The sequence below is a fragment of the Phyllobates terribilis genome, unplaced genomic scaffold (assembly GCF_046119375.1).
Source record: "Phyllobates terribilis strain yellow unplaced genomic scaffold, ASM4611937v1 Scaffold_10__3_contigs__length_209671492, whole genome shotgun sequence".
Classification (NCBI taxonomy): Eukaryota; Metazoa; Chordata; class Amphibia; order Anura; family Dendrobatidae; genus Phyllobates; species Phyllobates terribilis.
The window spans coordinates 75,084,766-75,099,315 of NW_027362770.1; the positions used below are offsets into that span (position 1 = coordinate 75,084,766).

General features: G+C 47.6%; 1 protein-coding gene across 1 annotated transcript in view; it reads right to left on the reverse strand.

The window, feature by feature from the left end:
• Window positions 1-14,550, reverse strand: part of SAR1B (secretion associated Ras related GTPase 1B) — a 463,221-nt gene that overhangs the window by 229,681 nt on the left and 218,990 nt on the right. The window contains exon 4 of the mRNA XM_073649602.1: window positions 5,423-5,488. Coding sequence (XP_073505703.1) covers window positions 5,423-5,488 — 66 coding nt within the window. The remainder of the gene's footprint in view (window positions 1-5,422; window positions 5,489-14,550) is intronic.

Here is a 14,550-nt window from a genome sequence, read left to right on the forward strand (position 1 = left end):
TATGTCATACGGTTCCGTACCCTTGCCTCGGAGCTGGCCTGGGATAACGACGCCTTGGTATCCGTCTTCTGGGAGGGTCTGTCCGGCCATATTAAAGATGAACTTGCCGGTCGGGACATTCCTACCACTCTCGATGACCTAATAACTCTTGCCACCCGGATTGACCTACGGTTCCAGGAGCGTGCCAAAGAGGTCACCCGTGAGAGGGGGTTTCCACGTCTAGCTCCTACTTGTCAGAAACCCGTCACTCCCTCCGTTTCTCCCCAGGTACACTCTCCTGAGCCTATGCAGGTCGACCAGACCAAGATGGTCAAAACCCGTCAGGACTTACGCCGTGCTGAGGGGAGCTGCTTCTACTGTGGCAGTAAGGAGCACCGGATCCGTGCCTGCCCGGAGAGGTCGGGAAAACGCCTGTGTCTAGGTTCGCTCAGAGAGGTCGACCTAGACAAGAATAAATCCTCTCCATCTCTGCTGCTGTCAGTCTCAATCGTCTACGGGGAGAACCGTTATTTCGAACTAGCCCAACTGGACTCTGGAGCAGCCGGGAACCTTATTTCACAGTCCCTGGTAGAGAAATACCGCATCCCCACCAAACCTCTGGCTGTACCCTTGTCTGTGGCTGCCGTGGATGGGGGGCTCTTACCACGCCCCATCCAACTCATCACCGAATCCATTACTCTGCAGGTGGGAATGCTGCATTCTGAAAGTATCTCCTTTCATGTTCTGCCTGGACTCTCTCACGCCCTCTTGCTAGGTCTGCCTTGGCTCCAGAAACATGCACCCGTGCTTGACTGGCAAACCGGAGAAGTCCTTCGCTGGGGACAAGACTGTCATAAGACCTGCCTGGTTCCCGTCCATCCCGTCCGTCCCTCTCCTACCCCAGCTAATCTACCTGGACTTCCAATTCCTTATTGGTCTTATGCTGATGTCTTTAATAAAAAGGAGGCAGAGACATTACCCCCTCATAGACCATACGACTGTCCCATCGACCTGTTACCCGGTACTACTCCTCCCCGTGGGCGTATTTATCCTTTATCCGCTGCTGAGACCCGGTCGATGTCCGAATATATTGAGGAGAATCTGGCCAGGGGATTCATCCGGAAATCTACCTCCCCGGCGGGAGCAGGCTTCTTTTTCGTCAAAAAGAAGGACGGCTCTCTCCGTCCCTGTATAGACTATAGAGGCCTAAACCAGATCACGGTGAAGAATAAGTACCCCCTTCCGCTCATTCCAGAATTATTTGATCGTCTGAGGGGGGCTAGAATCTTCACCAAACTAGACCTCCGTGGGGCGTACAACCTGGTTCGTATCCGTCAAGGGGATGAATGGAAGACGGCATTCAACACCCGGGACGGCCACTATGAATACCTGGTAATGCCCTTTGGTCTCTGTAACGCTCCTGCCGTCTTTCAAGAGTTGGTCAATGACATCTTCCGGGACCTTCTCTACTCCTGCGTAGTGGTGTACCTGGACGACATCTTGGTCTTCTCTCCGGATCTCCAGACTCACCGGAGGGACGTTCGTCAGGTCCTGCTCAGGCTCAGGCAGAATCACCTCTTCGCTAAATACGAGAAGTGCCTCTTTGAGCAGACCTCGCTTCCGTTTTTGGGCTACATTATTTCTCAGACCGGCCTACGAATGGATCCAGAGAAACTGTCTGCCATCGAGAAATGGCCCCGACCGGAGGGGCTGAAGGCCATTCAGCGGTTCCTGGGCTTCGCCAACTACTACCGCCTCTTCATACCACACTTCTCTTCCCGGACTGCCCCAATTTCCGCGCTCACCCGTAAGGGTACTAATCCCAAAGAGTGGCCGCCCGAAGCAGAAGAAGCCTTTCTTTCCTTAAAACAGGCCTTCTCTTCCGCCCCGGTGCTGCATCGCCCGGACGGCAACAAGCAGTTCTTCCTGGAAGTGGACGCCTCCTCCTCTGGAGCTGGAGCGGTACTTACTCAAAAATCTTCTTCCGGGAGGATGGTAACTTGCGGCTTCTTCTCTAAACTCTTCTCCTCCTCAGAGCGCAATTATTCCATAGGAGATCGAGAGTTATTGGCCATCAAACTGGCATTGGAGGAGTGGCGTTACCTGCTTGAGGGGGCTCTTCACCCGGTAATAATTTACACTGACCACAAGAACTTGGCTTACCTCCAGCATGCCCAGAGACTTAACCCGCGCCAAGCCCGGTGGTCCTTGTTTTTTGCTCGTTTTGATTTTGTCCTTCATTTTCGCCCGGCTGACAAAAACGTCAAGGCGGACGCCTTGTCTCGATCCTTTCTGGTATCTGATCTCGAGGAAGATCCGAAACACATCATCGATCCCGCCAGAGTAATGCAGGTGGCTCCCGTGAGTCTAAATCGTCTCCCTCCCGGAAAGACGTTCGTATCAGTACCTGATCGGGAGAAGATCCTTCACTGGGGTCACTCGTCTAGACTGGCTGGCCACGCTGGTCAGAAGAAGACCCTCCAGCTTATTTCCCGGCACTACTGGTGGCCTACCCTGCACAAGGATGTAATAGACTTTGTTTCTGCCTGTGTGTCCTGCGCCCGCAACAAGGTTCCGAGACATCTGCCAGCCGGTCGCCTCCTTCCGCTCCCAGTACCTGCTGCCCCCTGGCAGCATATTGCAATGGACTTCATAACTGACCTCCCACTCTCTGCCGGTTGTACGGTCATTTGGGTGGTCGCTGACCGCTTCTCCAAGATGGCTCATTTCGTTCCCCTGCCAGGCCTCCCGTCTGCACCCGAGCTAGCTAGAGACTTTATTCGTCACATCTTCCGTCTTCATGGCCTACCCCTCCACATCGTGTCGGATCGTGGGGTACAGTTCACCTCACGCTTCTGGAGAGCCACTTGTAAACTACTAGACGTCACCCTGGACTTCTCTTCCGCTTACCACCCACAGTCCAATGGTCAAGTGGAGCGGATCAATCAGAACCTGACCAGTTACCTCCGGCACTTCGTTAATGCCCACCATTCTGACTGGGTGGATCTCCTACCATGGGCCGAGTTCTCTTACAATAATCACGAGAGCGAATCCTCCTCCAAATCCCCGTTTTTTGTAGTCTTTGGTCAGCATCCTCGGATTCCTTTTCCTGTCTCCACCTCGGTGGACAACCCGGCTGCGGAATCTCTCGTTAGCAAATTTTCCTCCATTTGGGAGAGTACCCGATCCGCACTCCTTCAGTCGTCCGAACGGATGAAAAGACACGCTGACAAAAAACGCCTGGATCCTCCTCAATTTCGTCCAGGAGATAAGGTCTGGCTCTCATCTAAATATGTTCGACTCAAGATACCCTCTTACAAGTTAGGGCCTCGGTTCATTGGACCTCTGGAGGTCACCAGTCAGATCAACCCGGTGGCCTATAAATTGAAACTCCCGGCCAACTTACGGATCCCTAACTCCTTCCATGTATCTCTCCTCAAACCTGTGGTACTTAACTCTTTTTCCAAGTCTACAGGTACGCCTCCTGCTCCGGTTTCTGCTGAGGACGAATTTGAGGTAGAGAACATTCTTGCCACCAAAAGGGTAAGAGGAAAGACCTTTTTTCTGGTAGATTGGAAGGGGTTTGGTCCTGAGGAGAGAACGTGGGAGCCCCGGGAGAACATCCATGCCCCTCTCATCCTAGCTAAATTTCTGTCTGGCCTAAAAAAGGGGGGGCCTAAAGGGGGGGGTACTGTAGTGCCGGCGTCCCTGCCCTCTGCTAGGCAGGGACGCTGCTCCCCTCACCGCTCTGCCCCGTGCCCGGCGTCCCTCTCCCGCTCTGCTGTCAGCGCGCGCTCCTTCCCGGCCCCTGTGCTTAGGGCGCGCGCGCGCGCGCTCCCCTCCTCTTAAAGGGGCCGCGCGCGCCGTCCTAAGGAGTCCCCGGCCAATGGCCGGAGGACTTCATCATATATAAGGCACCTCCTCCAAAATGGAGGTGCCCGAGCAATGTTGTTTGCACCTGTGTCTCACCTGTGCTTCAGCCCTCAGGTCCCGTTGCCAGTTACCTGCCAGTTACCTGTCAGATTCCTGCCTGATTACTTGCTACCTGTCTGCTAGTCTGAGGTCCGACGGTCTGCCTTACTACTCCTGTCAGTCTGTCTAAGGACCAGCTTGCCCGCTCACCTGGGAGCGCACCTCAGCTACCTGCCTGCTTGCCTGAGGTCCGACGGTCTGCCTTACAACTCTGGTCAGTCTGTCTATGGACCAGCTTGCCCGCTCACCTGGGAGCGCTTCTCCGTTACCTGCCTACTTGCCAGCCCGGAGGCTCCGCTGTCACGTGCTGTGACCACCAGCTACTCCAGACTCTTGCCCGCTCACCTGGGAGCGCTTCTCCGCTACCTGCCTGCTTGCCTGCCCGGAGGCTCCGCTGTCACGTGCTGTGACCACCAGCTATTCCTGAGACTCTTGCCCGCTCACCTGGGAGCGCTTCTCCGTTACCTGCCTGCTAGCCTACCTGGAGGCTCCGCCGTCACGTGCTGTGACCACCTGCTATTCCAGAGACTCTCGCTTGCTCACCTGGGAGCACACATTCTTCATCTGCCTTGCTAGCCTACCTGGAGGTTCAGCCATCACAGGTCGTACCTACCCTTTATCCAGAGACTGCCCCGATCACTTGCCGTGTCCTCCTGCCCGTACACCCAGAGACTGTCCTGGTCACCTCCTGTGACTACCTGCCTGGTCGCCACCCGCTCCCTTACAAGGACCGCCCCCTTGTATTGTAGCCCAGAGGTTCCGCCTCCCAGACCCGTTACAACTATACAGCACAATAGTATCCATTTCACGTTCTGTCTGCTGCTACGGCCTGTTACAGATAGCCATTGGACTAGATATCAAAGAGGACTTTTTTTTTTTGCTCTTAATCCTGATTATTTTCTTAAATAGTAATAGAGTCCAACATTTTACTGCTCCATTTGCTTGTTAGCACTGCAGAATACAGCCAAATCTTTTCCATCATCAGACGTGATCCCATATTACTGCGGTACAAATCCAGCCATTTGTAGGGACCATGTACAATATTATCCTTCATTTACAGTTTGGCAGCAGTGTGTCAGTGAAGCTATTCACACGTGGTCGCTGCCAATAATAAGAAACTACAAGGCCGTTATTTAAAAGCGTGGGCGTCCGTCAGACGTGTCAGATATTATTGCGGTACAATTCCAGCCATTTGTAGGGACCGTGCAAAATATTATCTTATTAGAGACAGAGCTCATTATTGTAGAAAAATCGTTACATTTTCTCTGTATTAATGACTATACATTGCTGAGTGAGTTCAGATGACACTATTCAGTCAGCAGATCAGTGTGTGTTCTGTAGAAACACTGTACAAAGTAGGGATTTTGCAACATTTCAGCTCTGCAGCCAACACAGTTGTGAATGCATTTAGCAGGTGCAAGTATGTGACATATCAAATTTTGTGTTTTTTGTGTTACATGTAATAATTCACCTTGAACATGTCCACCTAGGTCAAATGTAGTGAATGTCATTCCAGCAATTGTTAATTCTTCTGATGCTAAAAAAAAGCCAAGACAAATTTACAATGTATCAAATCTGTTAACATCTTTCAAAATAATAATTGCATATTTTATAATTATTATTACATTTGTCAGTTTAACAAATACAATTTAACATAATATTTGATCTTCATTAATTCAGTAAATAAAGATTTGGAGAATTTAATTGACTTTCATTTATTTTGGTTTTGATTTTCTGGCTCCCAAAAAGTTTTGTCCTCAGGCGCATTTTGTTATAAAAAACGCATGGCTTTTCTCAATTTACTCAACCTCCCCAGCTCCAACAGTAAGTGTCCACCGTTGTCCAAGTCTTTGTTGGCTGTCTGCAGCAATGACATCACTACAGTCAATCACTGCATCAGCAAAGCAGATGAGTTCAGTGATTGGCTGCAGCACCGTCAAAGTTATGTCAGCACTGCAGAAAAAAAGCAGAGACGGGTGAGGGGTGGGGGAGTGGGCGGAGGGGGGGGCAGCAGCAGTGACTCAGTGCAGGACCCCCCTTCATCCTCCAAGCTTTTACTTTCATGACCAGGCCAAATTTTAAAATTCTGACCAGTGGCACTTTATGGAGTAATATCTCTAGAACGCTTTAATGAATCCCAGTGATTCAGAGAAAGATTTTTCGTGACATATTGTACATCATGATAGTGGTTAAATTTCTTCGATATGACTTGCGTTTATTTGTGAAAATATTGGAAATTTGGAGTAAATGTAAAAAATGTTGCAATTTTCAAACTTTTAATTCTTATGTCCTTAAACCAGAGAATTCTGTCACACAAAATAATTAATAAGTAACATTTAAAACGTGTCTACTTTACATCTGCATCATTTTTTAAACATTTTTTTTTTCTTAAGGAGGTTAGAAGAGTTAAAAGTTGATAAGCAATTTCTGATTTTTCCAACAAAATTTACAAAACAAATTGTAGGGACTACATCACATTTGAAGTGATTTTAGAGGCATATATGACAGAAAATACCCAAAAGTGACACCACTCTAAACACTGCGCCCAAAGTCCTCAAAACCACATTCAAGAAGTTTATTAACCTTACAGGTGCTTCACAGGAATTAATGTAACGTGAAAGGAAAAAAATGAACATTCTACTTTTTTTCACAAAAATTTTACTTTAGCCCCACATTTTTTATTTTAAGAAGGGTAACAAGAGAAAAATTACCCCAAAATTTGTTGTGCAATTTCTCCTGAGTACGCCAATACTCCATATGTGTGGGAAAACTACTGTTTGAGCGCATGGCAGAACTCGAAAGGAGCACCCTTTGACTTTTTGAATGGAAAAATGTCTAAAATCGAGAGCAGACGCCATGTTGCATTTGGAGAGCCCCTGATGTGCTTAAACAGTGGAAACAAGTGACCCCATTTTGGAAACTAGACCCCTCTAGGAATGTATCTAGATGTGTGGTGAGCACCTTGAACCCCCAGGTGCTTCACAGAAGTTTATAACGTAGAGCAATGGAAATCATATTTTTCCCACAAAAATGTTCTTTTAGCCCCAAATTCTGCATTTTCACGAGGATAACAGGAGAAAATGCACCATACAATTTTATTTGTAATTTCTCCAGAGTATACGGATACCAAATATGTGGAGGAAAACTACGGTTTGGGTGCACGCCAGGTATTTTTGAATGCAAAATTGGCTGAAAAGAATTTATATAGACGTGTGGTGAACACTTTAAACCCCCAGGTCCTTCACAGTAGATTATAACGCTGAACTGTGAAACTAGAAAAATAAATTTTTCCCGCAAAAATGTTGGTTTTGCCCCGAATTTTTCATTTTCACAAGGGTAACAGGATAACAATTTGTTGTGCAATTTCTCCTGAGTACACCGATATTCCATGTGTGGTCAAAAACTACTTTTGAAGCACAGTGCAAAGCTCAAAAGGAAGAAGCACCATATTATGGTTGAGATTTTGCTGGAATGGTTTGAGGGTTCCATATCACATTAGCAGAGCCCCATAGGTGCTAGAACAGAAGATGGGTGACATAATTTTACAAACTGCACTCAATGAATGCAGGTGCAGTGAGCATGTTAGGGGTGCAGGTAGGGGTGCAGTGAGCATGTTAACACCACGTGTGCCTCACAGAAATTTCTACCATTGGTTGGTGAAGAAAGAATAATTAAGTTTTTACAAAGTGTTGTTTTAGCCGCACATTTTTTAATTTTTTAAGGACTAATAGGGCTAATTGTTTGTTGTGCAATTTCTCCTGAGTATGCCAATACCCTACATGTAATCAGGAACTACTTTTGAGGCACAATGCAAAACTCAGAAGGGAAGGAGCGCCATCATTTAGTGCAGAATTTACTGTTATGGTTTGTGGGTGCCATGACCCACTGGGAGAGCCCCTGAGGTGCCAAAACAGCATAACTCCCCAAAAGTGACCCCATTTTACAAACTACAACTCTCAATGAATTCTGGGCGCAGTGACCATATTGACACCATGGGTGTGTCACAGAATTTTATACCATTGGGCAATGAATAAAATAATTACATTTTTACCACAAAAATTTAGTTTTAGCCCCAGATTTTACATTTTCACAAAGAGAAATGGGGAAAAATGGCAGCAATATTTGTCACACAATTTCTGCTGAATGTGGAAATAATCCATATGTGGCTGTACAGTACTGCATAGACACACAGCTAGACTCGGGAATTTGCCTCCTGGAGCGCAGATTTTCCTAGAATAGTATGCAGACTCCATGTACAGAGCCCCCAAGTTCTAGAAAAGCAGAAAATTGAAAATCTGTTAATGTAGTGCCCAGTACCTTATGCCCAGCTCGTGCTTCTGGAGACATGTACCAGTAAATTAGGTAGGCTCTCATCGCTACAGAAATGCCAAACATGTGGACACTAAATGTGGTTTAGGCACACTGTGGGGCTCAGAAAGCAGGGAGGCATTTGGATTTGGGAGTGCAGAATTCGCTGCATTTCTTTTGGGGGGTGAGGAGCCATATAGCGCTTTTCCAGAGCTTTTGCACTATCAGTAACATGGAAGCCCCCTATATTTCCGTTAACAGATAATGGACCTGAATGGGAATTTCCTTTTTTTGTGGATTGAGTTGAAGCTTTTATTTGGAACATTTTACATAACATTTTGGATCACATTTATATGGCACTCTAAGCCGAGCACTTACATCGGGGTTTCCATCTAAACTCCAAGGGATCCATTCACTATAATGAGGCAGCAGAGTTACTCTGGACTCCATCTAGCCTCTGGTATCCTCCTTTTCAGAGGTGCAGATAACTGTGGTCGACCGTGCTTTTACGCACGCCTAAAATGACAGACACCACCAGATCGTAGGACAGACAGAGTACACATTGTCTTCATCTGCCTCATTATAAGGAATCTTCGGCCGGGGTGCCATCTGAATCACATATTTCAGAGATTTACACAGAAACCCCAGAAACCTGAGCAGAGAGCTCAGAATAAATGTTAGCCGAGCCGATCTTTGGGAGGCAGAATGAATAAATCAACAGCAGGTCAATAATTGGTTTTATTTCTTTTTTACGCTGATCCTTGTGTGGTATAAATGATTAGACGACTTTATTCTTCAGGTCGTTGCAATTACAGCGAGACCAGGTTTACATCGTTTTTTTATGCTTGGCTGCTGCCACACACAAAAAGACGCTTTTTTTTTTTTGCAAAAGCTAGTCTCCATATTTCTGTCGACAGAGTCATGTGAGGGCTTGTTTTTTGCAGGATGAGTTGACGTTTTTATTGGTACCATTTATCAGCACAAGACATTTTTTGATCACATTCTATTCCGATTTTTGGGAGGCAGAATAAAAAAAAAACAGCAATTCAGGAATTGTTTTTTTGTTTTTTTTTATGTCATTACACGTGTGGTAAAATTGATATTGTTCGGGTCAGTACAATTACAGCAGTACCACATTTACATATTTTTTTATGTTTTGGCGCTTTTACACAATAAAAACTATTTTATGGAAAAAATAATTTTTGCTTTGCTCTATTCTAAGAGCTATAACTTTTTTATTTTTCAGCTGATAGAGCTGTATGGTGGCTTGTTTTTTGCGGCACAATATGTAGTTTTCAGCGGTACCATTTTGATTTACATTCGTCTTTTTGATCACGTTTTATTCCACTTTATGTTTGACAGTATTATGAAAAAGCATAGCTTTTTTGCCTTGTTTTTTTTACAGTGTTCACTGAAGGGGTTATCTAGTGGGACAGTTTTATAGGTTAGGTCGCTCCGGATGCAGTGATACCAAATATGTGTACTTTTTTGGTATAATATATTTTTATTTTTTGTTTATTATTTTGTGATTGCAGTATTTAGGGGGTTAAACTGCTGGAAGAGGTGCGGGCACCGCTCCTGGCAGTGAGAGCTGAGTGTCAGCTGTCAGATTCGCTGAAAAACCTGTGGTGATCACCAGGACATATCCATATGTCCAAGATCAGGAAGTCCTTCTCAACCAGGACATATGAATATGTCTAAGGTCATGAAGTGGTTAATAAGAGCTTTTCTAAAACCGGAAAAACCTTTAAACCAAGTACAGGTTCTCGCATAAAAGTCCAATCTATCAAAATACAAAATTAAGTAAACGATGTGCATTGCATAGAGTGGCCGGTGGCTCTGCGGGCCTGATCGTGACAGCTACATAGAAGCACATGAAGCTGTCATGCTATAGTCAAAACCCATCCATGCACTGCGTTCCGATCTTGTTGCGAATTATACGGCCGTCTGACTGCACCCTAATAAAAAGTGATCAAAACACTGTATGCACCCAAGATTAGTATCAATAAAAATGTGTCACCAACCATAAAACAAGTCGTCACACAGCTCCATCAACAAAAAGAATAAAATAGTTATATAGTTACATAGTTACATAGTTTATAAGGCCGAAAAAAGACAAGCGTCCATCCAGTTCTGCCTATTTCTTGGGCACTGCAGCTATTCCGCAGTGTTGATCCAGGGGAAGGCAAAAAAAACCCATGCGGTATAGGCCAATTTACATCATTGAGGAAAAATTTACTACCCGACTCCAATCTGGCAGTCAGATTAAATCCCTGGATTAATTAACTATCACTAAGCATAAGATGTAATTTTATTGTTCTCAAGAAAGGCGTCCAGGCCTCTCTTTAAAACATACCTGGCGGCGTCCTTGCATAGTGGTCCATCTCCCACTGTGCAAGAGCGCACTTGATCTTCAGTCCAGAATGTCTCTCTGGCTTCCCTCGATGCTGTCTGTTTGTGTCTCTTTCTGCTGCTTAAGGGCGGCGCCCGATCACTTCCTGCTTTTTGTACCTGCTGCAGGCACACCCCTTGTGCGTCCTCAGCCTATTGCTGTCTGTCACCTGGTATTTAACCCAGCTGCTCCAATCAATCCCTGCCTGAGCATTGTGTTTCATTTAGTGTGCTCTTGCACTCTGAATGTGCCAGGTCCCTTCTGTGTTCTCTTGTCTGCCTATCCTGGAGGCTGTATTTCCAGGCCTGTCTGAACACGCTCCTAGCCTGTTCCTCCCGCCCTCTAGGGGCTGCATTCCTAGACCCGCTCCTGTATCTAGTCTGTCCTGTCTGAACACGCTCCTAGCCTGTTCCTCCCGCCTTCTAGGGGCCGATTACCTAGACCCGCTCCTGTATCTTGTCTGTCCTGTCTGAACACGCTCCTAGCCTGTTCCTCCCGCCTTCTAGGGGCTGCTACCTAGACCCGCTCCTGTATCTTGCTACTGTGTCTGTTCTTGTCTGTATGCGCTTCTAGCCTGTTTCCCGTGTTTCTCTATGTCCGTACCTTTCCTTTTTCTGCAGAGTCTGAACTCGTACCTAACTCCTGCTCGTTGTCACTGTACTCCCGTTTGTGAGTTTGTGGTCCACTCGCTACTTCACTGCAAGTACTCTGTGGGTATCTGGTTCTGCCTTTCCCTTCCTGTCTGTTCCGTGTGAACAGAGCCCTGTCCCCCCTGCTCTGCCTTTGCTCACCGCTCCGGCGGTTCTAGCCTGCTCTGCCTTTGCTCACCGCTCCGGCGGTTCTAGCCTGCTCTGCCTTTGCTCGCCGCTCCGGCGGTTCTAGTCTGCTCTGCCTTTGCTCTCCGCTCCGGCAGTTCTTGCCTGCTCTGCCTTTGCTCACCGCTCCGGCGGTTCTAGCCTGCTCTGCCTTTGCTCACCGCTCCGGCGGTTCTAGCCTGCTCTGCCTTTCCTCACCGCTCTGGCGGTTCTAGCCTGCTCTGCCTTTGCTCACCGCTCCGGCGGTTCTAGCCTGCTCTGCCTTTGCTCACCGCTCCGGCGGTTCTAGCCTGCTCTGCCTTTGCTCACCGCTCCGGTGGTTCTAGCCTGCTCTGCCTTTGCTCACCGCTCCGGCGGTTCTAGCCTGCTCTGCCTTTTCTCACCGCTCCGGCGGTTCTAGCCTGCTCTGCCTTTGCTCACCGCTCCGGCGGTTCTAGCCTGCTCTGCCTTTGCTCACCGCTCCGGCGGTTCTAGCCTGCTCTGCCTTTGCTCACCGCTCCGGCGGTTCTAGCCTGCTCTGCCTTTGCTCACCGCTCCGGCGGTTCTAGCCTGCTCTGCCTTTGCTCACCGCTCCGGCGGTTCTAGCCTGCTCTGCCTTTGCTCACTGCTCCGGCAGTCTCGCTCTGCTCTGACTCCTTTGCTCACTGCTCCGGCAGTCTCGCTCTGCTCTGACTCCTTGCTCACTGCTCCGGCAGTCTCGCTCAGCTCTGACCCTTTGCTCACCACTCCAGGAGGCCTTGTCCTGCTCTACTCTTGCTCACCGCTCCAGGCGGCCTCGTCCTGCTCTACTCTTGCTCACTGCTCCAGGCGGCCTCATCCTGCTCTACTCTTGCTCACCGCTCCAGGCGGTCTCGTCCTGCCCTGCTCTCGCTCACCTCTCTGGGCGGCCTCACTCTGCTGTGTTTGTCCGCCACATCTGTGGTTCTGTTCCTGAGTCCCAGTGTGTACTGGGTCCTATCCCGCCTGTGTTCCTACCTGCTAGTGTCTCCCTGTCTGCACTCTAGCCGTGCTTGCCTGTACCCCCCTGCCTGCATACCTGCCTGCCTGCATACCAGTCGTCCTGCCTATTCCCACCAGTCTGTGTGCCAGCCTAACCAGTCTGTTCCTGTATTCCCCTGTGTGGGCCAACAGCCGTGTCCGGGGTCTGTCCTGGAGTAGCACCTGGTCCCTCTGCTCGGTTCCTCCTTGGTGCACTGGCGTCGTATGCCGTCGTGCGACCCTGGTCGGATCGGGTGAATACCTAGTTATGCCCCTCCAGGCATTCACTCTCCGGCATGGTCCAGTGGAATCACACGCACACACCGCTCAGCCCGGGCGTGTGCATTACACTCTTGAACTCATTAAGTGAGTTGGACATCACCACTTCCTCTCCCAGAGAGTTCCAGAGTCTCACGGCTCTGATCGTAAAGAATCCCCTTCTATGCCGGTGCAGGAACCTCATTTCCTCCAGAGGCATAGTGTGCCCCCTCGTCTTTGTCACCATCCTTGGTATAAACAGGTCATGGGAGAGATCTCTGAACTGCCCCCCTAAGCCTTCTCTTTTCCAACATAAATAGGCCTAATTTTGACAACCTCTCTGGCTATTCTAGTCCCTCCATTCCCTTTATTACCTTAGTCGCCCTCCTTTGTACCCTCTCTAGCTCCAATATGTCTTTCCTGAGCAGCGGAGCCCAGAACTGTGCACAATATTCTAAGTGCCGCCTTACCAGCGCTTTATACAGAGGAAGAACAATGTTCTCATCATATGCCCCTATTCCTCTTCTGATGCATGCCATGACTCTATTTGCCTTCGCAGCTGCTGCCTGACACTGGGCACTCCAATTTAATTTGCGGTTAACCAAGACGCCCAGGTCCTTCTCCATGTCAGATTTCCCCAACGGTTTCCCATTTAATATGTATGGGTGACTGCTGTTTTTCTTTCCCATGTGCATGACCTTACATTTATCGGCATTGAACCCCATTTGTCATTTTTTGGCCCAACTCCCCAATTTATCTAAATCCTCCTGTAGCTGTGCCCTATCCTCATCTGTATTAACTACTTTACAAAGTTTAGTATCATTTGCAAATATTGCTATTTTACTATGCAACCCTTCCACTAGATCATTAATAAATATATTAAATAATATAGGGCCCAAGACAGACCCTTGAGGCACCCCACTAGTAACCCTGACACACCCTGAGCTTACTCCATTGATAACCACCCTCTGCTTTCTATCACTCAGCCAGCTATTTACCTACTTGCATACATTATCCCCCAGACCAAGCATTCTCATTTTATATACCAACCTTTTGTGTGGCATGGTATCAAACGCTTTGGAGAAGTCAAGGTATACAACATCCACTGACTCTCCCCGGTCCAGCTGTGAGCTCACCTCCTCGTAGAAGGCGATCAGGTTTGTTTGGCAGGAGCGATCCCTCATGAATCCATGTTGATATGGAGTTAGACAGTTATTATCATTAAGATATTCTACAATAGCATCTCTAAGAAATCCTTCAAACAATTTACCCACAACAGACGTTAAGCTTACTGGTCTTTAGTTCCCAGGGTCACTTTTAGACCCCTTTTTTAATATTGGTACCACATTTGCTTGAAACCAGTCTAGTGGGACAGTCCCTGTCCATAAAGAGTGCTTGAATATAAGATACAGCGGTCTGTCTATCACATTACTTAATTCTTTTAGTACCCGGGGGTGTATGCCATCTGGGCCTGGTGACTTGTCTATTTTGATATTATTTAGGCGTTTCTGAACTTCCTCCTGGGTTAGGTGGGTGATATTTAGCGGAGGGTTTACTTTATCACTCTGCATTTCCTCCGATAAATTGTTTTCTTTTGTGAAAACAGTGGAGAAGCTATTGAGTAGGTTTGCTTTACCCTCATCGCCCTCTATGATTTTACCCAGGTTATTTTTCAATGGGCCAACTCCATCAGTTTTAATCCTTTTACTGTTTATATAGTTAAAGAACAGTTTGGGATTCATTTCACTTTCCTTGGCAATTAGTCTCTCTGTCTCCTCTTTTGCTATTCTCATTTGTTTCTTACAGATTTTGTATTTTTTCCCTATAAGATATTAGTGCTTCCTCGCT